The 26,720-nt window shown below is 41.2% G+C and overlaps 1 protein-coding gene across 1 annotated transcript; it reads left to right on the forward strand.

Moving 5' to 3' along the window:
* The first annotated feature begins 15,142 nt into the window (after positions 1-15,142).
* SRSF3 (serine and arginine rich splicing factor 3) lies at positions 15,143-23,832 on the forward strand. The gene is made up of 6 exons (XM_030561225.1): positions 15,143-15,261; positions 16,329-16,536; positions 18,182-18,316; positions 20,460-20,498; positions 21,881-21,967; positions 22,279-23,832. The coding sequence occupies exons 2-6, from the start codon at positions 16,331-16,333 to the stop codon at positions 22,304-22,306; spliced, it is 495 nt and encodes a 164-aa protein (XP_030417085.1). The 5' UTR covers positions 15,143-15,261; positions 16,329-16,330; the 3' UTR covers positions 22,307-23,832.
* Positions 23,833-26,720: the final 2,888 nt, after the last annotated feature.

Here is a 26,720-nt window from a genome sequence, read left to right on the forward strand (position 1 = left end):
TGCTTAGACACAACTGGAAAATTTGTCATTAAAGGTGACTGGCAAAATAAAAACGTGTTTGTGTCCTTTATTGCTCCTTTTGGATATGTGGAGATGCCCTCATAACATTTATTTTTCCCCAAGAAAATATTTATGTTGCTCAGACATTCCTCTACTTTTTCCTTGGGGGACTTTGGAAATCTTTACGAGGACCTGAACCATGATACCAAATATGGAGCTTGGAAGCTAAGCTGCATCTCTTCCATTTCTTCAAAGGTGCAGAGTGGTGATGCTGAGTCTTAGCACTTGTCTATCTGGGGGAAATGACCAGCATAGCGATAGCAGAATAACTATATCACTGTAATTATGCTGATATAATTTCCCCTGTTGACACTCTATTCCTGAATAAAGTGACTTTATTCTGGTATAATTACTCTGGTATAATTATTCTGCTTTAGTTATGTTGGTCAATTTCCCCATGTACACAAACTCTTACTCTGGGAGATATGATGAACAACTCCCAACCTCCAGCTAGCATGCCCTCCAAAGATTTTCCAATATCCTCCAGGAAAAAGTGAGAGGTTGGGAGCTTCTATTTCTGATGTAAAAACAACCAGAAAAATAAATCCTATGGTCTGGCTAATGGTTGCAGAAGCCCATGAACACAGTGGAGCAGGTGCAGGGCATCTGCACAAAGAGGGATTAGGATGTGGCAAATTGATGCTCCAAAATGCCCCAACCTAGCTGCACTCACACTTGCAAATGGGGCATTCAGAATCATGGGGCCATGGGGATCTACCATGCAGATCTACAGATAACTGACTTGGAAAACAGGGCAGTGGGGAGTGGGGCGGGAGCGGTGTGTGTGCCAGAGCTGCAGGGACTACTGCAACCAGGAGGCAGCAGTAGCATTTCGGCAAAGGAAAATTCAGACCCCTGCATACCTCCCTGACAAACAAGCTTGTGGGCTGAGGAGAGGCTCTGGACCTTTAAGAGGCTGTCCATGCAATATCAAGGAGTAGTAAATGGTACAAACATTTTTCTTTTGTTGTTCACCTTTACATTAGAGCTACCCTTGAGATAACATCATATATCTCAAGCAATGGTCAAACCGAGATGGAGTCAGTCTAGAGGGAAGAACTCTGTGTCTCAGTGGCAGGATTTCTCTTGCTGCCATGGTCTTTGACTTGAAATAGATCAAAAAGATCTTGCAAGCTCCAGCTACCCTTTGGATTTTTTAGATATTGCCTCAGATCAGTTTTCTTTAGCACAGGGAAAGCTTGCCCCATTTCTGTCAGTTCCAGCAGCAGCTGTTTAACCAGGTTTGGCATCTCATCCTTGCTGGTACTGTCATAGAGGTCAGGGAGGTCTTGGCTCTTCTGTGAGTCCCACAAGGAATTTGAGTGTGAGGCATCTCTGGCCCTGGCTGTGTGCACACTACCCATTGCATTGTGGAGCCACATCAGCCGCTTCAGCCCTTGAAGTGCTCTTCCTTTATCCTGCATGAACTGGTGCTCCGCTACTGCTCTTTTACTGCAATGTGAAAGGAGAATAGTTAGGAAGCCGAATAATGTTCAGGGCTGAGCTCACATTTCCAGTGGGGCTGGTTTTCGTACATAGATTCCAGAGTGTTTTATCAAGAAAGGTATGTACTGACATTTTCTGCCTTTTAAAAATGGAGAAACTGAGGCACAAGGAGGGGATGCGACTCTCTCAAGGTCACAGAGTGAGTCAGGAGCAGAACTGCAAACAGACCCAGCTCTCCAACTCCCCAATCCTGTGCTCTCTCCAGTGGTCCAAATATAGGCCCTCAAATTCCCAGATCCAGATCTAGATCTCAAGTCTATGAGCCTAAATTTTCTTTTGCTTATTCAGGTGTAAATCAGAAAAAATTCACTTGAAGCCAATGGTGTAAGTGAAAGGAGAATCACCCCCTACAACCCTATAATGAGCCTGACCAAAACTATTGATCCAAAACACTCCTGAATGCAGGGATTGAAAATCTGGATACACACCCAAATGCTCTCAGATTTCAGTGAGTTTAGATTTGGTCAAGTATACCAACAGGCTCAAGCTATGAATTTGGCTCTGAAACAGGATTCAGATCTGGAATGTTGCTTAGGACCATTTTTTAATATAGATATATCTGGTAGTTGCAGTTTTCTTCTCTGTGACACAATTTGTTGTTTGAGTTGATCCATCTTTGCCTGGATTACAAGGTGTCTCCTAAACTGTCTTTAGTATAGTATAAAAGTAACAACTAAACACAAATCACAACATTAATGTATCTAAAAAATACAGAGGACCTGATTCTCTACTGTGCAAAGCGGATGTAAAATGCTACCAAATCAGATTGGTAGCATTTCTGTACAGGAGTAAAAGGCTACACAGGATGCGAGGAAGTGGAGAATGCAGCCCAATAGATTAAGTGCAAGCAGTTGATGAACAGCATTAGTTACAAAAGTGATTTTTCTTACTTTTCAGTTTCTTGAGATGCTGCAAAACAAGCAAGAAAAAAGATGAACAGGAATATAACTATCTGCAGAGATCTTTGGGACAGGACCATCTTCTGACTTCTTTGTATCTGCTGAACAAAACAATAAAAGATTGACATTATTACCAAGCTGCTCTTTCTTTCAGTTGCCTCTTTTATTCAGTCAGGTGCATTTTCTACTTGTACACCTATTAGTAGCTGCTCTTGCACATCTGCAAGCATGGTAGATCACGCTAATTTAAACCAACAAGAGGTATTGCCTAGTAAGGACTGACTGGAGCAAAGAACTCAGGACTAATTCCTAATATTTGCCATTGACTTCAGTGGGAGCAGGATTGGACCCTAAGGACTGAGTGGAAGACTGAGTAAGAACTCTGGGACTTGGTCCTATTATAATGCATCATCTCAGAGCAATAAATATATGGTGGGCCAGAATCTGCTCTCACATGCACGGCTTTAAATCCAGCCTTGACTGGAATTAACTGAGATCCACATCTGACACACAGCATGTGCCAATGATATAAGACCAAACAACTCTGCTATTAAATCTTGGCTGAGAAGCAGAATGAAACTGTTGTGGATTTTTCTGAGATTTACTGGGTTTGTGGATCAGAGAAGTAAGAATGTATGTGCAATAATTATTTTTAATTAAAATTTTCACTACAATCAAGTTAACACCGATACCTGTCTTTGAGATCTATCTATCTATTGTATCACCACAGTATCTGGGTTGTCTACTTTAACTATAGTGCATGGTTTAAACATTGGATTAATCCTATCACTTTACTAACAGATCTCCAGATTGACTGTTATAAGGAAAACCTGGCATATATTAATTAAGGCAAACAAAACAAATGAAAAAGGGAGTATAAAAATATATGCATAAGAAAGATCACATTTTTTTCTATATACATCAGATTTATATAGATTTTTTTTCGATGCAAAAGATTTTGTTTGGAAACAAAAGCAAGTAGAGAAGCATTTTGGGATATTGCATTTCAAGCCCAGCTTCAAGAGCATCCAAAAATGGATTTGCTTTGTACTGATTTTGGGTAATAAACTGGCAGTACCTAGATAGAAAGGTGTTCCATTTTTCTTACACCCGCAGAAACTATATCAAATACGTGGATAGTAGAACTTAAACCTTACTCTTGACAAATATAGTCCACGTTTTTAGACTGATCTCCATGGAAGATGAGGTAAAGGGCACTGGAGGACAAATGGTAACCAATTCTGATTTTTTTCAAGTATATCATATATTACCTATCATATGCTATTGTGGACTGTGCAAGATATAACTAGGCTGATTGTATGTAATAGACGTGCTGTTTCTTTATACTGTGATCTACAATAACCTGTGAATCAATGAGAAGCATCTCTAAGACACAGAAGTACAATATTAACATATGGCATACTTACTGTTGATCCTAAAGAGTACAGTACACCGTCAAATCCAGATCAGCACAGCTCCGTCTCACGGCAAGTCCTGAAGTGAAGTTCCAGTTGCAATGACACTGTGTGTCTTCCAGCTTCTTTTATACCTCCTCAAAAACCACACAAACAATAGACATGAGCTGTACAGTACCTCCCGTGACTAAGACTTTCCCTCTCATATTGGTGAAATCACTGGGCTCCGTATTTCCAAGGACAATTCATCTTGGATGATAAAGTCTGCTGTCCCTTTGGTGATTAAAGAAAAGACTACAATATGTCAATGACATTTAATTGCTTTGCTATCCTCCCAGACCTATCAGTAGTGCTTTAAATTTGTGAAGTAGGTGTCTGGATTAATAATAAGGTAGAAGTATATACTGATGAGAATGACAAAGTTGGTAAAAGAGGACTGGTATTCATGGAAAATTTAGCTGAGACATTTGTAAATAGGGATGCCACTGGACTTTAATGTTCAACAAGAAGAATTTTGCCTAAGCCCATTGGTTGTTCAGTGAAACACATCTGTTTATTTTGGATCCTGTAAAATAGGTACATATGGAAAATACCTAGCAGATCACTGAATTCATACTACCACAAGAAATGTTATAACTCCCCAGATAAAGCCTGTATTAGATATTAAACTGTTGCTGTACTACATCTTACACAAGAGGCCACATTCTGACGTTTCTTCAGCCAGTGGTCAAAGCTAAACAAGGGAATGTGGTATGAATTTTGGCATGCATCACAGGAACCGTGCCCATGTGAAGTTTTGTCTGAAGCTGGACACCTATGAAAAAATTGAAGGGTGGTAGATCTGCATGTATTGAGTCTGTCTGTGCATGGGAAAAGGTCAGAGTGATTTTCAGGGATACTGAGTACCCACCACCACATCTAAATTCCTTTGGAATTTATGTGGCCCCAAGTACCATGGAGTCCACGCACTTTACAATCTTTACCATATTTATATTCACAACACCCCTCAAATCAGGGTAGTACTATATCCCTGTTTTTACACACACAGAACTGAGGCACAGAGAGTAACCTACTCAAGGTCCCACAAGAAGTTTGTGGGACTGAACCAAGTTGCCCCAAATCCTAGAGTAGTGCCCTAACGCCTGGATCATTCTTCTTTAATAGCAGTTACAGCTGCTCAACCCCTCTGAAAATCAGGCTCAAGATGTCTCACATGGGCAAGTCAGTAACAGAGGCACCCAAAATCAGTAGCCACCCTGAAAATGTGACTGTATATGTTTAGCTACCAGGAAAATGTACGTTTTCACCAAACACTGAGAATCACATTCAGGCCATTGCTCCTTCCCTTTAGCACCACTCTGGTGAGGCAAAGATACAGAAAAGATGGCTTGAACAGCCAGCTGGGGATTCCCATGGCATGGAGGAATCTTAGGTGGTTGGTTCTATGCACATACACTCCTCTGCCCCAGTTTACCAGGTGTGCACAAGGTGTGTTGGCGAAAAGGCAGTCTGTGGACTCAGGGGAGCTAGCAGTTGGCTTAAAGCAGAGCTCTGGGGCAGCTGAAGATCTTGGAGGTATTAGGCCATGATCCTTGACCTGCATGGAGTTTCTTTGACATTAATGGACCTTGGATAGGCTTAAACCTAGGTGTACCTCACTGCAAGATCAGGGCCAGAAATGTTAAATGAATTGAATAAAGAGAATCCAAATGCTCACCCAGCACTAGTTTAGGACTGGATAGGATAGGATTCTTCTAGGAATACATGAATCATGTCTGAAGTTCTGCTCTGCTTTGATTTCATTGTTTCCCAGCCTACATGCACCAGCTAGAAAGCATTTTAAACTTTTGTTTTTCCCCACATAAAATTCAGGGTTTGGTTATTTATTGATTTGTTTACTTATGTTAATATCTTTAATGCTGGTGAATGGTGCTGAATTGATTGGACTGGACACTAAAAGCCTCTATTTCCCCCAGGAAGGGGGTATAATACCCTACAGTGCCTATTGCCAGTGTGTCCCATTCCTGACCTGACATCAATCTCCAGTTGATGACAGTGTGTTTTGGATAAGATCTCTGTATCAACTACAGTGAGAGGAAAGAGGGGATTTGGGGCCTTGATTTCTCTGCACAGACTGGCAACAAGATGGAGTAATAAGTCCCAGTTATGGTGGTGTCTTCTGCCATGTGGACTGTCCATGAGGTGATCAGAGGAACCAATGGTCTATTCTAGAGGGACAAATCTTATTTTCTGAATTTAAAAGTATTTGTCCTCTTGGAGGACTAATTCCCTAGAAATCTTGAAGAAAAAGATACCAGCTCAGTGGAAACAGAGACCAGAAATTAATTTTGCATAGGACCCCCACGAGCCATAAATTTCCAATACAATCAACCGTGGCTGGACTCAAACCAGTGACTTAAAGACAAAAGCAGATGTATCCCATTACCAGCCCCCACAGCTGTCCAGTCTCTACCGATAGCTCCTATTGAAATCAAATTGCATTTATTATTGTCCTCTGGTCAATTTATTTCGAGCCATGATATTTCATGGCAATCAAATTAGGATTCCTGGTCTTCGTTACATGAGTTCCAACTGATGGTCCGAGGGTCATTAATTTAAGAGGACAAAGCCTGTCACCAATTAAAAACTAGTTTTAAAAATGCTGCTAAAATAGAAGCCTGCTTCTCTCTTTTGTTTCCAAGGTAGCCTAAAGTTACACCGAATTATCTGTCCATGAAGGCAGAGCTTCCTAGTTACATCTTCAAAGACTAATAAGCATTAGCAAAAGTCAAGTCCAAAACATCTAGCCTCATTCATCCTTGAACTTTTATCATCTCCTTTATTTAATGGGCATTCACTAAGTGCAATTACTGGCATCCTCATCGTAAGAACTCCAATTGCATTTGTCTGAGCAATTGCAGGCAGGTCAGGGAAATTGAAATATGGCCACTGAATGATCACTTGAAGCATTCTGTCATGGCCAAAGTGCATTACCTTGACTACAATGCCTCACTGGATACTTCTTTCCACTTAAGAACCAGGAGGAAGGAGGCACAAAATGTCCTTTGAGGTTGTGGCTTCAAAAGTCTTGTATTAAACAAGATTTGGGGCCTGGACCAGTTTAAATCACAAGTGTTCAGCAGAATGTATATTATTGCAACACTTTCGACAAAACCTTCAATTTTAAGCTGTCAGATCCAACTTTCTCCTTCTCCTTGGTGACAGGCAATTTTCCAGTCCCACTTAGATAGGTGTAAATCAGAAGTAACTCCACTGATACCAGTAGTGCGGCACTGAATACTGAATACTGTCTACAGTTCTGGTCACGCCAGCTCTAAAAATATATATTAGCATTGGAAAAGGTACAGAGAAGGGCAACAAAAATGATGAGGGGTATGGAACAGGTTCCGTATGAGAAGAGATTAAAAAGACTGGGACGTCTCAGCTTGGAAAAGAGATGACTAAAAGGGGGGATATTGCAGAGGTGTGACACAAGTGAATAAGGAAATGTTATTTATTCCTTCACATAACACATGAACCAGGGGTCACCCAAAGAAATTAATAGCCAACAGGTTTAAAACAAACATAAGGAAGTAGTTCTTCACACTACGCACAGTCAACCCATGGAACTTGTCACCAGGGGATGCTATGAAGGCTAAAACTATGACAGGGTTCAGAGAAGAACTAGATAGGTTCACAGAGGATAGGTCCATCAATGGCTATTAGTCAAGATGGTCAGGGATGCAACATCATGGTCTGAATGTTCCTAGTCTCTTTTTGCCAGAAGTTGGGGGTGGACGACAGGGGATGGATCACTCAATGATTGCTTGTTCTGTTCATTCTCTCTAAAGAACCTGGCATTGGCCCCTGTCGGAAGTGGGTATTCACCCACAAAAGCTCATGCTCCAAAACGTCTGACCCAGTATGGCTGTTCTTATGTTCTTATGATATAAAACTGCTATGAGCGGATCATCAGGTCCAATGACTCACTGTTAGAACTACCAACATTAGACCTAAGAAGTGTTAGCAGATTTTGATTGTAGTACTTCTAAAAATAATAACACAAAGCACTTTATATAGCACATTTATATCAGTGCTGCAGAAGCATTAATTATTTAATCCCTGTAATGCCTGCTACCTACCATCATACAAGACTACGCAATACTACCATCACCGTCCACCACCGGTAGGCCATATCCTTATCGCCATGTTAAAGATGGGAAACTGAGATGCGACTTGCTCATGGACACACAGCTAGTAAGCAGACATGCCAAATCCGCAAAAAAAAAAAAAAAAAAAAAAAAAAAAAAAAGAGCAGAAATTGGGCTTGTTTTTGGCTTAATTGGCTTGTGAGTTGCTTGTTGGCTAGTTTTTGGCTTGCAGCTTGTTGCTTGTTTGGCTTGTACCTTGTTGCTTCTTTTTTTTGATTGGCTCCCAGCAAGCGGGGGCAAGCAGGGGCAATGGGGGCAGAGAGTCAGGGGTGCACAGCGGGCCCACCACAGTCCTATTCTGCACACCGGTGGGATCTAGTCACAAAAAGTGTTGGGGTTCTTAGGGATTGGCTTGTTTTGGTCTTGTTTTGAAATGGCATGAGCTTGATTTTTGGCGTATTATGAAAGTCGGGGTGCCTATTTACTGCATGAAAGTTGGCAACTGTGCATAAGTGGCACAGCGTGGGAGTCTGGATGTAAGTTAATTTTACAGGTACTGCTCTGTGGACTCATTTGGAGTTAGGATTCGGGCCTAGTCTACACTTAAACGTTTCACAGGCATAGCTATGTCAGTGAGAAGTGTGAAAAAAAATCACCCCCTAACCAGTCTAGGTATGCCAGCAAAAGCTGTAGTGTAGACACAGTTATACCAGCAAAAAACAGTCCTTTTGCCAATAGAGCTTATTTTGTTTTGGAAACTGGTCTAAACGGTACCAGAAAAAGAGTTCTTTTGCTGATATAAGCAGCATCTTCACTAGGAGAGTTTGCCAATATAACTGCATCCATATAACTGTACCAGCAAATCCTTTCTAGTATAGATCAGAAGATCTATTTCCAAGTGGTATAATCATTTGCTTAGGAAGCAACTGGCTGGGATTCTGCTATGTTAGGGCCTTTTTTAAAGTACACTGAAACCAAGAAGTTTCAGAGTGGTAGCTGTGTTAATCGGTATCAGAAAAAGAACAGGAGTACTTGTGGCACCTTAGAGACTAACAAATTTATTTGGGCATAAGCTTCCACTGCATGCATCTGATGAAGTGGGTTTTAGCTCACAAAAGCTTATGCCCAAATAAATGTCTTAGTCTCTAAGGTGCCACAAGTACTCCTCATTCTTTTTGCTGAAACTAAAGGAGGTTTTCCATTGATTTCAAGCGGCTTTGGACCAAGCCCTAAATTTGCCTGTGGTTTAGAGTCTGTTCTTGCTCCCACTGAAGGTAATTTCAAAACTTCAAATGACTTCACATAGTATGAGGCCCTTAAAGCACAATAATCTGTTTTCAGTGTAATGCATTTGAATGAGGCGGCCTGTGTGCATAGAAAACAGAATCAAGGTTTCCCATGCCAGGGACTCTTTTGTTTTGCTTTACAATCAACTCCCCAGGGAGCCAGGTGGTGTGAGGAAATGAATGGGGATCCACAGAGCATAATAGAAAAGGCAAAGAAAAGGGATGGAGGCCCAGCAAAAGGGTGAGGTTGGTGGGGGAAGGGGCTGAAATGCAAAGGAGAGAAGAGGCAAATAGTCTACTTAGGGCAGTGGTGAAAGTCCTATTGTTTGGAACTATTAAAACTAGACTGGACAAAACACTTGAATATGCTCTATAAGGGACAATCCTTCATCTGCAGAGAGACAGACTGGCTAATCTAATGGGCCTTTTCCATTTATTATCATTAATTGTTAAAGCAGCAAAGAGTCCTGTGGCACCTTATAGACTAAAAGACGTTTTGGAGCATGAGCTTTTGTGGGTGAATACCCACTTTGTCGGATGCATGTAGTGGACACTACATGCATCCAGTGAAGTAGGTATTCACCCACGAAAGCTCATGCTCCAAAATGTACGTTAGTCTATAAGATGCCACAGGACTCTTTGCTGCTTTTACAGATCCAGACTAACATGGCTACCCCTCTGATACTTGACATTAATTGTTAATTATCATTATGATTGGTAGCAGTAGCAGCAGCAGTTGTCATTTATTTATATTAAGATAGCACTAGGGACCCCTGCTGAGATTGGGCCGCCACTGTGCCAGGCACTCTGCTATAATACACTGATCATCATTATAATTAATAATCATAGTCATGGGGCTACCCATGGTAGCAAAGTGAAGCAGATACAAAAATGCTTGCTGGATCAGGGCCATAGAATAAGAAACAGTCCTTCCCCAGTGAGGCTTATAATCTGAATAGAAAAGACAGATGAGGAGTTGTGAGCAAGGGAAAGCACCCACAAGCAGAGTGAACAATTTGATGGTTTGCAAATGTCTTATTAGTTCCATGATTTTTGTTGAATTTTGTTTTGTTTTGATTTTTTCCTTTTCGGATTTACATGCTTCTATTATATCAGACTCTACTACACCAAGGATTGAAGCAGGCAAGTGATCAAACTGAAGAGGTCCTGGAACAATCTTTATAGTGGGGGTGCCGAGAGCTCTTGAACCAAAGCGTAAACCTTGTTATTGATGGAAACCGCTTCAAGCCAAGGGGTACAGCAGCACCCCCCACACCTCTAGTTCCAGCCAGGGCCACCCAGAGGATTCAGGGGTAAATATAGTCCATCACCCTTTGTTGTTGGTGAAGCAGACACTAATGAATTGCTGCTTTCCTTACCCTATCCTAACTTAGAGATCAGATCATCAGAGGAATCTGCACCTCACAGTAAACACTAAGGTCACAAAGAATCCTCACCACACACACACACACACACACACACACACACACACACACACACACACACACACACACACACACACACACGGACACACACTATAGAAGCTATAGAAGTTTGGGTTGTGAGGCCTTTATCCTTTCACCCTCCTTCACCCCCAACACGCCCTCCCAGGGGAAGGAGGCAGAAGCAGCATTGTGTTGGCAACATTTAACTAACATCCAGATGCACTTCATAATTGCATAAATGAAGCTGCACTACATAATTGATCCTTGCCCAACTTATTCTAGTTACAAGTGTGAGAGCTCTGATGTAGTGTGCAAAAATCTGAGAATCAGGTTGTCTTAGTCCTTCTCATCTTGACTCTGCCACTTATGTGCTGTGTGATCCTGGACAAGTCGTTTCACCTGTCTGTATCTCAGTTTCCATATCCATGAAATGGGGATGATCCTATTTATCCACCATTGCAAAGTGCTTTGAGATCAAGGGATGAAAAGCTCTTTAGAAGTGCATTAATGTGATGTCTTTCTCTCCCACAGTAAGTGGCTTGTAGCCATAGCACTGTAGCTTGGGCTTTTATTGGCTCTTACAAACAAATCAGGCTCTGTACTTACTGTCTGCGAGATGTCCTATATGCTGTGAGTAGCTCTGTTGGTGATTCAGGAAATGGTGGAGCTGTGGTCCTTCTATTTATACTGCCAGCCCTAGAGCCAATGTTCTGTAGCACATTCTCTTGGGCTAAGGATCAGAAGTTGAAGAGGTTACTTTCTTTATCTCCCAGTCAGTCTCCAGGGGGATAAGCCTGGAAGGGAAAAAAGTGGAGGTACTCTTCCAAACTCTGCTTACTAATTAAACTCTGCTTATATGAGCAGACAAAATGTGACAGTGCTCACAGTATGTTGTGCAGATATTCAAAATATGATGCTCCCTAAGCTCCATGGGGCTCTTTGAGCTTGACTCCCACCTGGTGGGGCTTAAATATGCCCTTGGGTTCACAGTAAATTGGACAGATCTGTGATCCTCCCTCTCCTTGCTTACATGAATGAGGAATGAAATCGTTAACATGTAGACATTTAAATGATCAGCACTGGGCATCTGAACTGACACTTCACTAAGATGAATGGGGCAGTTCACACAGCTCAGAGCTATCGTAGGTTTTCGACAAACCCAATTAGGCTAGAAGCTTTTGCTGGTATAGTATTATTATTAATACTTAGCTCTTAGATAGCAGTTTTCACCAGTAGATCTCAATCATGTTGGTTAGGGGTGTGAATTTTTGCGACATTTCTATACTGACAAAAGCCCTAGTGTAGATACAGCTATACCATTATAAAAGTGCTTCTGACAGTACAACTAACTCCATTCAAGGAACTGGTATAAACTATACTGGCAAAAGCATTTTTTTTGCTGGTGTATGATATGTCTCCACTGGGGAGGGCTTGCTGATCTAGCTATATATTTGCCCTTAGACATCTCTGCATCCTCGGTTACACGTGATTCATATTTCTGACATTTTTTTTCACAACCATAACAGCTAGAGGGCGTAGATTCTGTAGAACAAGATAGCAGCTTGAAAGAGTTGCTGCTACTATGCCATAGAGCTGCATACTAGCCTAGTCCAAATCCGTGTCTTCCATACTCCTTGCAATGTTTTAAACAGGTGGATCCTTTACACATCAGTGATGCCTCCTCAGGAGCGGCAGAATAAGCTTTACCCTCTTTTTTCAGTATGATCTTTACCCATCACAGTAAAATGGCCCTGAGCTCATTTTTTGTGTCAGTTTTGCCTGCCACATTCAGAAATATGTGAATGGAAAAAGTAAATCACCCCAAGGCATCATCAATATAACAGCCATGAGTGATATATTTGTCACTGCGCTACATGATATTATGATAGCAGAAAAAGGAAGAAAAGCAGTATATTTCTTTCTCTTCACAACTCTAGTCAACAGGATTTTTAAAAGGCCATTTTAGTACTTTGAAAACTTTGGGGAAGGAAGAGACATTGACGGCACACTTACAATTCTCATATATTTATCCCAAATTTAATCTAATCTAATCTATCCATCTATCTCTCTCTCTATCTATCTATCTTTGGGATGATTAGATTGTTAGGAGTAAATGTTGGTAAACGATTTCACCTTGCACACACAAACTGACAACATTTCCAGACAAAATAACTGAAATTTACAAAGTGAGAAAAATTGCTTGACGACCAATTACAGTTTGATTTAAGGATATTTACTTGGCATATTTTGACACGTGAGGTTGACCGTTTGTTTTTTAACAGTAAGAAAGCTTGAAGTTTTTGAATTCCATGTCTACTGTCGTTATTGCCTGAACCCTCAAAATTTTCCACAAATGTGAAAATTTAAATTGATACAAATTGAAAGAAGTGCTTAAATATAAACATCAATATTATCTGTCAATGTTATTTAAAAAATGGAATTTTGCCAAGAGTCTTTATTGAGCTGATGTAGGAATATCCCCTTTGTGAGTTTGTCCAGACGTTGTGACCTTGATGCTGCCAGATTGTGACACTGGAATTACAGTGCAGCACAACACTGATCATCCTCAATATGCATCAAATTGATCATTAATTCCTATTGTTCTATGTCTCTTAGTCGGTTTCTGATCCTTGAAAGCATTCTACTACCTAATTTCCTTAATAGCCTCTTGTGAGGGACTTTGTCAAAGGCTTTTTGAAAGTTCAAATAAATTATGTCATCCAGTCATCCTCTATCCAAAATTCTGTGAATGCACTGAAAGAATTCTACTAGATTGGAGCGGTACTGTTTTCCTTTACAGAAGCCACACTAGGGCAGATAAATGATGGCTGGGAAGGGCTTGTCTACACTTAAAACACTACAGTGCTGCCACAGTGCTTCAGTGTAGACATTACCTATGAGGACAGGAAGGATTCTCCTGTCCACATAAGTACTCCACCTCCCTGAGAAGCATTAGCTAGGTCATGGAAGAATTATTTCATCAACCTAATGCTGCCTACACTGGTAGTTAGATTTTTCCCACTCCTGAGAGATGTAGTTGTACCAACGTAAAATTCTAATGTAGACCAGGCTGTAGATAGATGCATGGATGGACAGATAACGTTTGCACTTAACAACCTTGCACAGGAAAAAATGTCACTTTGAGTCATAACATTGGGAACGAATGTTCAAACTTGTAACAGCTGAATTTGCTATGCCTCAATAAACACAAAAAAGGCGTGGTGAGTGTTACAAGTTTGAACATTGCTTTCCAATGTTATGACTTGTGAAAATTTTTCTGATTGCCCACACTTGTGATTTTATTTCTGCATTTCTCGTTTTTCTTATAACCCCGGCTCCTAGACAATAACTGATTATGTGAGCATCTCAGCTTTTAATGAAGAAAATAAGTGGTTGGGCAGAAAAGGTGAAACATGTGACCTAAGAAAACCCTAAAAACTCAGAAAATAGAAGGCAAAGAAAAAGAACCTAGTATTTATTGGTTTTGTTTTTTTAAAGCTCATGTTTTTTAAGCCAGTCTCTTGAGTTGCTGTGGCCTGACCCATGAGATTTTTGAAGGTGTCACTAATGTTTGTAAAGTGCTATATAATTGTTAATAAGACAGTTGCCTTTTATTCCTTGAAGGCACAATCATGCTCCTCTAGTCCTGGAGCTGGGGTGAACCCAGAAGTACCTAGATGAGAGGCAAATACGATGGGGGACTGGGTGGGATGGAAGGCCCCACGCAGACGTAAGACAGATATTATAAGGAATGGGCCTACGCCGCATCCCTGTGTTCAGGGGGTTTGGACTGGGGGGCAAGGGGTAGGGTGACCAGATAGCAAGTGTGAAAAATCGGGATGGGGTGGGATGTAATAGGCATCTATAAAAGACAAAGACCCGAATATCTGGATTGTCCCTATAAAATCAGGCCACCTGGTCAACCCTATGGGGTTGGGGTTGGTTCAGCCCATTATAGACAGACCAATTGGGGTCTGGCACTGAACCCCCCTGGTGTTGGGGTGTCTGGGTGGGGGCAACATCTTACCCTCATGACTTTGCACATTAACCACAGCCTCCGCCCTGGGTCCCCAATCAACCAGACAGCAAGTGTTCAAAAACGGGACAGGAGGTGGGGGTAATAGGAGCCTATATAAGAAAAAGACCCCAAAATTAGGACTGACTCTATAACATCGGGACATCTGGTCACCCTAAATGGGCCCCAGGGCTGGGGTCTGGCGCTGGCAATGCAGGCTGATGAGAGGGGGAAGGGCTGGCCCGGACCCTATTCAGGAAGCAGGAGAGGGCGGGTTCCATGGAACTGTCACTCCTTTGAGAGGCGCTCTGTGATTTGACCGCCGGCTGGGCGCGTGGTGGCAGGGTGCGGCTATATAAGTCCGGGCAGGGACGGCGGCAGCCGCCATTTTGTCCAGTGAGGAGAAGCAGAGCGGGAGCCTGTTTGGGATCGAGTCGGCTAGAGCGTAGCGCGTGCTCCCTTCTCGCGCCCACCCCGGGATTCGGTGAGCGCCTCACCTGGGGGTCGGGGACGGGCTGACCCGGGGCTGGGCACCGCGCTGGGACGGATGGAGTCTTCAGGCCCCGGCGGCGGCGAACAAAGAGCCGCCGCCATTTTGTGTGGCCGGCCCGGGCGGCGGCCGCTGCGTTGAGGGGACCCGGGCGGGGGCGCAGCGGGGAGATAACCCTCGAAGAGCGAACGCGGACCCCCCCTTGCGACGGGGGCGCGGCGAGATGAGGCCTGGCTGGGCGAGAGGCGCCGCGGGGGGTCCGGGAGAGGGTCCTCGCGGGGGCGGGCCTGGGTGGCGCCCCCTTCCCAGCGCGGCTTCCTGAGGTGGGCGCTGGTTTAGGGAGCGCGGGGCCTGCCGCCGAGCTGCGCGGGAAGGGATGTCCCCGCTCTCCGTACAGCCCCGGGCGGGGAGCGACAGGCTGGTCGTACATGCCCGGCCTAGGCTGGATGGGTCCCCTCTGCGGCGGGCACCTGGGCCTGCCCCGGGTCCCCTCTGCGGCGGCCTGCCCCGATCCTGCCCCTGGATGCGCAGATCCGCTTCGCGCGCTGCTCCGAGAACAATGGAGCCCGCGGCACGCGAGGGCTGCGGCGCCCCCTGCAGGTTTTGCTGGTGCCAGCTTTCCAGACCCGACATTTAAACAGGGGGAGTCTCCTAATAACCTATAGCTAATAACGCCTCTAGAAGAAAAACTCGAGCCTCTAGAGTTGAGTCTAGCTTGATTCCACCTGTAGCTGGCATAGTCTCCTGGAGCCAGGGGTTAAAGAACCACAGGTCCTGCCTTCCTCTCAAAGAAGGGTGTTCTTTCTTGAAGTTAGCTAACTTGAATTAAAATCCTAGTGAAGATAAGTCTGTTTATAGTTTTAACACAAGTTAACCTGCTGGGAGCCTAATCTTTACACTTCATTATGTATCATTGCTGTGGTTTCTGGGTGCAGTGCTTTTTAGGTACTTATTTCCTATGGATTTCAGTGGAAAGTGGCAGCCTAATGACCCCTGAGGATCTAGGCCAAAATAGGTTGAATGGAAGTAAAAGAAATTTACTTTCAGTATTTCTCTTTTAGTGATGCATCGGGACTCTTGTCCACTGGACTGCAAGGTTTATGTAGGTAACCTTGGAAACAATGGCAACAAAACTGAATTGGAACGAGCTTTTGGCTACTATGGACCACTGCGCAGTGTGTGGGTTGCTAGAAATCCTCCTGGCTTTGCTTTTGTTGAATTTGAAGATCCCCGAGATGCAGCTGATGCAGTGAGAGAGCTAGATGGAAGGTAAAACTTGCTTTTTAGGCTATGCAGTTAATTTAACTAAAACTAATTGCTATAGACAGTATTAAACAACTTGTATTCACACTTAAAACTGACCAAGATCGAGTAACACTGAAACAGCGTGGTCTTGAGTTTCGTAATCAATCATGCAATTGTTGGTTAGTATTACCGACTAGTTTAATTTATAATGCAGAATAACCATTTTAATTGAGGTGGTTAACTGTAAAAATAAGCTTTTTCACAGATAATCTGTTCATATTTTTGGTCACTGAAGTCAGATCTAGAATCATTTGCTTGTGTAATAATGTTGGTTAAGGGTGTGATTCATTATGTTTAACTGGCAAAGCCCTAGTGTAGAGGCATTTATACCAGCAAAGAAGTCATTTTGCTGCTATAGTTTTTCATTTGGGGAATTGGTATAGGAAATGTTTTGTTGGTATAAGCTGATATATTTGCTGATATAATGACAAACCCTTTCTAGTATAGACTTGGCCTGAGATTGGAAATTTGAAATACCTAAACACATCTAGAAGAAATACTTGAGCCTCGAGAGTTCAGCCTAATTTGATTCCACCTGTACCTGGCCTATGGGGCACAGGAGATTGACACTAAGTCAATAACACTTCATTTTGAGTTGAAGGGAATTTTGTTTTTGTGAAATAACTTATGAATACTATGAAATACATGTAACACTTCAGAAGTGCCTGGTGTTTGATCATTGCTTTTTAAAGTGGAGCTAAGTTTAAAATTTGAAATGCATGAGAACAAAAATATATTTGTATTTTGAGCTAGTAAATATCTTTTAAAATACTGATATAAAAACATTTGCATTTTGATTGCCAACCAGATTTGAATGTATTATAAACAGCTGAGCAATCTATCTTGATTTTAAATTCACAGGTCTCTATAGCAACAACTGAGTACACACTTCACACTAAACCATAGTGCAGTGGTTCTCAAACGTTTGTGCTGGTTCCCCCTTCACATAGCAAGTCTCTGAGTGTGACCCCTCCTGTTCATTTTTTTTATATATTTAACCATAGGGAAAGCACCGAAAAAGCCCTGCCATAGTGCAATTGTGATTTCTGTAAATTGTACCTGAGTGTTAAATGCTGTCCCTTCATCTCAATCAAATTAAAAAATGAATTGGTTTAGTTTTCTTGTAAAATCCTCTTCTAGGGAGAGAAAAGGAGATGCAGGATTTTTTGTTCTCTCAGAAATATTAGAGAAGCCATTTTTGTTCTAGAGTATACAGTAAAATCTACTTCAATTAATTAAATCAGATTTTTATCTTGACAGAAGACAGTAATGCTGTGAAGATATAAAACTGTAGTGTTTCACTGAAATTGATCCTCTTTAGTTTCCATCTGTATCAGATGTATATAAACTACCATTTGAGTTAACGAAGTCAAATTTATAAAATCCATGTCTAGAAGTTTCTATCTCCCTGTTTAAGTAGCTTTGGACATGAGGCTCTGGTCACTTGTGAATTTTAAATCTTTTTATACTGGGCTCATTATGATAGCTGAGTGCCTTATATATTTGACTAAATGTACACAAGAAATGTTTCCCTTCTCCAGTGCTAGGTCAGTGTCTTCAGTGCAGACAGATTTGTTGCTTGGAGCATTAACAGTAACCTTTTTTCCAGAACACTCTGCGGGTGCCGTGTCAGGGTGGAGCTGTCCAATGGTGAAAAACGGAGTCGGAATCGTGGTCCGCCTCCCTCATGGGGTAGGCGTCCTCGAGATGATTATCGCAGAAGAAGTCCTCCTCCTCGCCGCAGGTACCCTAGGTCAAAGATCATGCATAGAGCTGTTGAAATTACCACTTAGCATCATAGAAGCAGGCTTTCTTTAAAGCATGTTGATGGGTAACATCTTAAACATCCTGATCACAATTCGGAGATGCCAGACACTTTATATAAAAAATCAAGGTGAACATAAATTGTATTGAACGTTGGCTTTTGTCCTTAGGTCACTGTGTAAGTTGATAGTCAGCGCCCTCTGCCCTGGACTTACCCTTTTCCTTCCTAAAATCTACACATCTTCTAGTCCCTTTCCCTTTCTTACCATACATCTACTTAGGCTGTTCCCTTTCCTTTTCTCCATAATGGCAAACATTACATACAGCAACTTAGCTTTTCCATGCAAGTGCATTTCTCCACTTCGTAACAATTCAAATATTTGTCATGCAGGCAGCTGTTTAATAATGGTAAAACAAGTAACAGTTGCATTTTAAATGTACAAATCTAAATTGACCCTAGTAAAGAATTTAAAACGTCTTGTGACAATATCTTGTCATTTGAGTTTTGCAAACTCAAATCTAAAATATAGCAGGGTTTTTAGTAACTACCTATATTCTTGGACCCAGACTAAATTGTCTGGATGTTCTGTAATGGTGCACGTCTCACACCTACAACATGGTTCATACAGGACTGAATTTACCTATTGCAGGTGAGTGAAGTCCTCACAGGATAAGCTTGAAACCATGTCCCTTTTGCTGTTTTTTTAAGAAAACCACAATAGGAGTATGTTAGCTGATAGATGGTTGTACTGATGGCTTGTTTTTCATTTTTTATGCTTTTTGGTCCATCTATTAATAAAAATGAACCCGTTACAGAGTCACCATCATGTCTCTTCTCACCACCCTCTGAGTCTGCATTAGCCAGTCAACTAGCCCTTTCAGCGTCATGTGACCAGCGCGCCCCATTCAGCTTGGCTGGTGTCGTTTCACATGACCCAGGCATGGCCAGTCGTCAGGTTGCACCGCCCTTTGGTTCCCGAGCATGCTGTTTTCTCTCAGCCTTCTCTCCAACCTTAACCAAATCGGCAGCAGCCACCTCGACCGCCCACACATTCCCGGCCAATCAGCTCAGCTGTTTATTTACCAAATGTCTTCACAACAACTACAGCAGCAGCCTTCGGCTAACAAAAAAGCAGGAAAAATCCACAACACCCCCTTCGCCAACCAACTAAATACAACGCAACATCTGGCAAAACCTTTTCAGCAAATTCTTCTTGGCAGTCAGTCCGGCAGCCTCACCTCACCATTTCTAGCTTGTTGAAACCAAAAACTAGTAAGTTTTTCCTGCTTATACAGTTTACTGCTGGTTAAAATAAGGAGTAAGCGGCTTATAAGTAATTATTTTTCTCAATCAAAGGCTGGCTGTGCATAATTGAGTGGTAACGTACATATGTTGCTTGAATAAAACTTTTAAGGGTGATAAGGAAACTTTTTAATGTAAATGGAACCAAAAGTAAATGAGGTATATTTGCATGTGAGATGCCAAACTAAATTTTTAATAAAGCTCTAACAAATGTAGCTTTTCCTTGCAAATCTGCCAAGTCCTATCACCTTTAAATGGTTTTACTAACCGTTTTCAAAACTTAAAACAATTACTTTTTTGGGATGAACTGGGCCAAGCTAAGGTTTTTAAGTCTAAACACACTATGGCATTTCAGAGAATGCCCATCACAAATATGCAGTTCTAATGTAGCACTTAATGGCATATCAGTATTTACACAGCGCATTTTCACTTTTTCTCCACTTGGTATCTCTTATCTTGTCATGGACCTTTTGGCTTGCATGGGTTCCAAAACATTGGTCTATGCTGTTTTTTGGAACCACTTGTGGGACTTTGGTGTGGTGTTCTGGGCAGTGGATTTAGTTGAAATGGAAGTGTTGCATTGGACAGGTCTGCTGTGAAGCATTAAGTTAAAGTGAATTCTTGGTTGCAAAAGTGCTTTTCACACTGAGCTTTGTTTTACTGTTAATCTTTTCATACATTTTTACTGGACGATGGGTGCCAGTTGTTTCTTGGCACGTTCACTGGGCCCAACAGTGAGTTTGACAAGTTGGGAAATACCTCATCCCATTAATGCTAAAGAAATTGATAAAAAGGCTCATTTTTCTATTTCTGGTTCTAGATCACCACGAAGGAGAAGCTTTTCTCGTAGCCGCAGCAGGTAAGCAACAGTTGGCTAAACGTGGACTCTACTGTTTTATCCAGAATGCTTTCTAAGGAATCTTTTTAGTAAAATCCTTGGTTGTAGTCACTCAAGTGTCATATTTAAAGTAGTTATGCTGATACAGAACATAAAAGTTTTAAGACTTGGTAAATGTTCCAGAAAACACTTACTAAAGACTGTTTTTAAAGGGTTCCAGGGTTGATGGGGCAGGGGGAGGGAATGCATTTTCATTACTTTAGATTTGCTCCATCATTGCTAGGTTTCTGGCATTACTGCGTGCATGGCAGTAATACACTGTTTCCTTGTTGCTACACTGCTTACCTCTGCAGTGTTGAGACACTCTCTCAAACTGTTGGGGGAAATTGATGGTCCCCCAAAGCTGTCCTACTCATGAAGTAGACTGCCTCTAGAGTTCTATTTTTCACTTCAGAGCACTCATAGGAAAAGTTGCATCCATCACTAAAATGCATTAGTTCAGCGGTAGGCAACCTATGGCATGCGTGCTGAAGGAGGCACCTGAGCTGACTTTCAGAGGTACTCACATTGCCCAGGTCCTCACCACCATCCGGGGCCTCTGCATTTTAATTTAGTTTTAAATGAAGCTTCTTAAACATTTTTAAAACTTTATTTACTTTACATACAACAATAGTTTAGTTATATATTATAGACTTACAGAAAGAGACCTTCTAAAAATATTTAAATGTGTTACCAGCACTTGAAACCTTAAATTAGAGTGAATAAATGAAGACTTGGCACATCACTTCTGAAAGGTTGCTGACCCCTGCATTAGTTTCTTGGAATATAAAGCTGCTTTGATAGCATGTAGCTACATGATACAGCAGTTGGTTGGGCACAGGAAACTATCAGATGGAAACCAGTGGCTCTAGTACTGTGCATATAATTTTTAAAACTTGATTAAATATAAAAATATAAGTATGCAGTAGGAGTTTTAAGCAGTATCAGAATTCAAGCTGATTCCTCTAACTACATGAGGAAGGAGAGGCAACTGTCTTTATTAATGGATAAGTTTCCTGATTAAATAGTTCCAGACTTTACAGAGAATGTTTCTTTTGAATGAGGTAATAGAATTGTACACTTAATGCAGTGCTGAACTAGACAGGCTAAACATAAGACAATGATATTTGAAAAAGGCAATTGATATAAAAAAACTAATGTGGTCAAATAGTACATTGCAAAGGTGGGAAGGCCTGCAATTTTCTTGTTGGCTTTAGCTGTAAGACACTTAAATACACTTGACCTTACTTTACATGTTTCTTTGCACAGTAGTGGTCCTTCATGCATATTCATTCTCTTGTAATATAATCCAGTTAAACTTCTCACTCATGGGTGGATATTCATCTTTCATTGTAATCTCATAGGTCCCTCTCTAGAGACAGAAGGAGAGAGAGATCACTTTCACGGGAGAGAAATCACAAGCCTTCCCGTTCCTTTTCCAGGTCTCGTAGGTAAGAATATGTTGCATCTTCAGATTTCACTTTCTATTTGATTTTGAAAGGCTTATGCCATATCATCAATTCAGTGACTGAAAGCTCTGCTACAGTGAACATTTTTCTTTAGTGCTTTAGGTAAGGTCTTTTCTCAAGGAACTTTTAACCTAAGATCAGTTGATATGTTTATAACTTCATCCACTCAAAGATTTTTAAAGTACTTTCCAAAAGTTTCAAGTATGTAATTTAGAGTTGTACTGGAAGTAACTTCCCCAAGTAAAATAGTTTGAGATGGAGCTATTTTTATTAATGTTCATTCTCTTATTTAGTCGTTCCAGGTCAAATGAGAGAAAATAGGACTTCAGGAGGAGCTGTGTACAGGAAATCATTAGATCTGAGCACAGGCGGGAGGAGTATGTACAGAACATTGTGTTTTGTTGGAGACTTCATAAAGCTTGGTGCATTTTTAAAATGTTTTAGCTGTTGAACTTGCTTTTCTTGTATCTTGTAACAGGTGACAAATGTAAAGATGTGAATCTGTATATGGTTATGAACAGATCATATGATTTGTAATAAAACTTCTTGTTTTACAATGTACCCGTATGCTTAACTTTCATTTGCCTTGAGTGGTGTTCAACTTGTCTTGCATAGACAAATATATTTCTAGTTTCCCTATTCTGTCCTGGAATCTTTTCTGGGTATCAGATGTAGATTACTTTTGAAAGGAAGGTTGCAGTGAATATTCATTGTAATAAACATCTATTATGACATCAGGCTATTAGCTTATCCAGAACAAGATGGTGATTCCTAGTACAGTTTTTGGAAAGAAGGCAGAAATTGCAAACCAGTAGCAAGTAGAAAGTCTGAATTGCAGATAGTTTTGTACAGAACTTTTGGGGGAGTTCTGTTGATTTCCTACATTGGAACTCTGAAGAGCTACATTATGTAAAATGTATATTTTTATCCCTTGGGCCTAGATAATTTTTGTACTTAATGTGATTAGAGCATTTTTTTTAAAATACTTGATAGCCTAAAATGCAAGCTGTTTAGTTAACCATATGTTACAGAATTTCTGAGCAGACCAAATTACACAACTGGAGTGGATGGCTTGAGTGCATATGGGTACATTGTAGAAGTGAAACATTACTGTGCAAGAATTTTCATGTCACTTGTAAAATGTTTTGTGAAATCCTTGGGATTAAAGTTTTTGGTTACAAATTTGTTGTAAGCATTTAACTTTTGAGTCTCTTAACATGTTTCTATGCATAACATTTAAATCAGGATGGTTTAGGCACATCTTAGTTCTAACCTAATACTGTTTCAAGGTAAAGGGAGTCAAATTGCAGTTATTTAAATTTAATATTTGGAATAATTAGCTAGTTAGCAGTGCTACGTTTCAGTTATAAAATGCAAGTCATTGAGAAGCCCCTTGCTGCTTGGAAATAGTTAACTGTGCTCAATGACTTAACAAGGCTGGGTCTATGATCCTATGATGATGGCTGGGCAGTCTGTCAGGATTACTCTTAAATTCAGTACTTAGTGTTGTGCTTCTCCGTGATGAGACACTTGTTAAAAAACACTTCAGTATATCTAGGGTATTGACTTCCCATAATTGTGTTGGCAACCTGTTTCATAACCAGAGATTCAGAATTTCTCAGCCTAGCTTTATCATGTATGTCCATGAGACTTAAAATTGCTTGTCTGTAAACTGAAGTCTTGCATGGAGGTTTCACCCCGGGGTGTAAAAATTCATGGCATGATTCAAGTGTAATTAGAGCACCAAACTGCATAATGCTCCTTTTCTTCCTGTGTCTGGAGGGGAAAAATGGTACATCATTCTTTGATTTTTTTGTGCATTTAGATTAAATCCATCATACTTCGAACAATCTTGTGGTTTAATTTCCTGAAATGTCTCTAAAAAGAAAGGGTGCTGCATCATTTACTTCAATCTTGAAGTTTTAATGCAAGGAATTGTTTATATTAGTAACATTCTACTCCGACCTTTTTATTCACAAGGAAAATACAGCTGTTAGGTGTTAATAAAATGGAATGAGTTATCACAATATACAATTAATCACTCATTAGTAGCAGCTTCAGTTTTCAGAGGTTGGCATCCATGTCTTACCCATCTGATTTAGCCGGGCTTATTCCTGACATCAAGTAAAAAATTAGTCCCTGGTAATTTAGCAAAAAACACTGCTCATGGTTGCTTTTTTTAATCTTTCTGCATAAACTGATAGCACCCTCAAAAAAGTAGGCAAACCAGTCAGTAGGCAAGTATTTTCAGTTTTAAGATTGCTGCAGTCTGGCTAGAACAAAATCTTAACACTCCCTTTTAAAAATCCTAAACTGTATATACAAATGGGATAGTCATGTGTACCTCTGTGGAATTTCAGTGGTTACTATTAAACTACAGTGTTTTTCTGGATATGATTGATTACTCTTTAAAGGTATTTTTAATTATAGGAAATGAATTGAAGCTTTTATTACAATGCAACATCTGTGCATGAACTTACTGTCTAATCTTGACATTTTAGATAACATTCTGAAGTGACCAAATTTTCAAAAAAAGGTCAGTGAGCTTGGGTATTGGTTTTTGTATGCCCAGCATGATACCTCAGTCTCTTCCAGAAGAGCAGAGAACAAAGTCTTGTGGACTTGAGTTGGAGTTTGATTCTGGGGTTTCTCAAATTAGGCAGTCTCACATGATGATCATGTTGAAACATTGGGCAGCTAGTGGGTCTAGATTTAGCTATCTGGGAGGTTACCCTACTGTGTATTGTTACTATTACTGACTTTGATTCTTGGTATATCCTTTGTGTCAAACTCCTTACTACTCATTTGGTCTCTGTGCATGGGGAGACTTTTTTAATACTACTAGAAAAGCACCCAGACACCAGTGTGGAAATGACCTGGATCTGTGGTTCTCAACCTTTTCCACCCTACTATACTCTTTCAGGAGTATAACTTATATACTGCAAGTTTTACTTCACTTAAACTACTTGCATACAAAAATGTCATGCACTAGTACTGACATTGCTTGCTTTAGTCTGTATAAAATTTTAGTTTGTACTGACTTTGCTAGTGCTGTTTATGTAGCTTTGTTGTAAAACTAGGCAACTATCTAGATAATTGAGGCAGCCCCTGGAACCAGTGACCTGGATGATTTAATGTACCAAATCAGAACTGTTCCTTTCCTCCCTCCTCTGCTCTCAGCAATTTATACAGGGGTTGCCACTGGGATGTTTACATTCTTCACAGCTTCCTAGGAGTGAGCTTTCATTAAAACTGTTAAATTCAGCATTTCATCTAGCTTTTACCTGTCCACACTTGTGGAGTCAAAGCACCTGCACTGTGATTTATAGAAAGTAGTGTCTGTTAAGGCAACTCCTTCCCTTCCAAACTTGGAGAGTTCCTAGGATATAACATGAAGTGTTCAACCAACCTTCAGTTCCACTGTCAAAGGTGCAGCAAGCTTGGATTGCACACACTGTCCTCAATGTTTTCCTTTCCCCCACCTGCTTTTTTCCAGCTCTGGGTGCAAATTTTGTTTACAGTCAAGTGCTTAAGGTTTTTAAAGGAAAAGAGCTGGCCAGCTGGCATGGGCTTTGGGAGTGCCTCTCAAACATCTGCTGATGGGAGGCTGGTCTGCTAAGTCTGGCAATCTCTAAGTTCCACATCTACTTGAAGATCTGGTCTCCAGGTCTCAGATTGATCTAGAAGACCTAGTTATGTGCCTAAACTGATTGGCTGTCAGATCCAGTTTCCAAAGGGTCTGATCCTTCAGCAAAGCATGGAGCCAGGGCTGTAAAACCAGGATCCTGATTTGGCAACCAAGCCTGGATCTGGAGCTGAAAAACTCAATCTCCATTTAACCACCACCTGGTGCTGGAGCTGCAAAAGCCAGACCTAGATTCACAACAATACAAATATCCTCAGCTGTATTTTTTTTAAAAAAAGGAAAAGGATCCAGATTTTGACAGCTGAGTACAAGTCTATAGCAGACAGCTATGGATCCAGAGCCAGAAACCAAGCCTGTATCTAGATCTGATAACAGAGATCCAGGGCATGAGTCTGGATTCAGATTTGACAGCCAAACTTGAAGGACCAATGAAATGAATAGGTTTAAAACTAACAAAAGGAAGTAGTTCTTCACACTACACACAGTCAACCCATGGAACTTGTCACCAGGGGATACTGTGAAGGCTAAAACTATGACAGGGTTCAGAAAAGAACTAGATACATTCATAGAGGATAGGTCCATCAATGGCTATTAGTCAAGATGGTCAGGGATGCAACACTATGGTCTGAATGTTCCTAGTCTCTGCCAGAAGTTGGGGATGGATCACTTGATGATTGCTTGTTCTGTTCATTCTCTCTAAAGAACCTGGCACTGGCCCGTCAGAAGACAGGATACTGGGCTATATGGACCTTTGGTCTGACCCAGTATGGCTGTTCTTATGACTGCCAAGCACAATTGGCAAGAAGAGGTCCAGTTGCTTCAGATCCAGCCAGTACAAGAATGACACCTTTGAGTACTGAGAGTCAGTTGACTAGTGGTTATGTACCACTAGGCCCCACATCTGCTCACATCACTGGGGTCTAGTACTGCAATTCCAACACGATCATTGCAGAACTGCTTACCTTATTGATTCCATGCCCAACCTGGTGGTCAGAACAAACCAATCCAGCATGGAAGGCCCGGATCCTCAAAGGTATTCAAATGCTTAAGTCCTCAAAACACTGGACAGGGGAATTGCATTACAAACTT

The sequence above is a fragment of the Gopherus evgoodei genome, chromosome 4 (assembly GCF_007399415.2).
Source record: "Gopherus evgoodei ecotype Sinaloan lineage chromosome 4, rGopEvg1_v1.p, whole genome shotgun sequence".
In the NCBI taxonomy this organism is placed as follows: domain Eukaryota; kingdom Metazoa; phylum Chordata; order Testudines; family Testudinidae; genus Gopherus; species Gopherus evgoodei.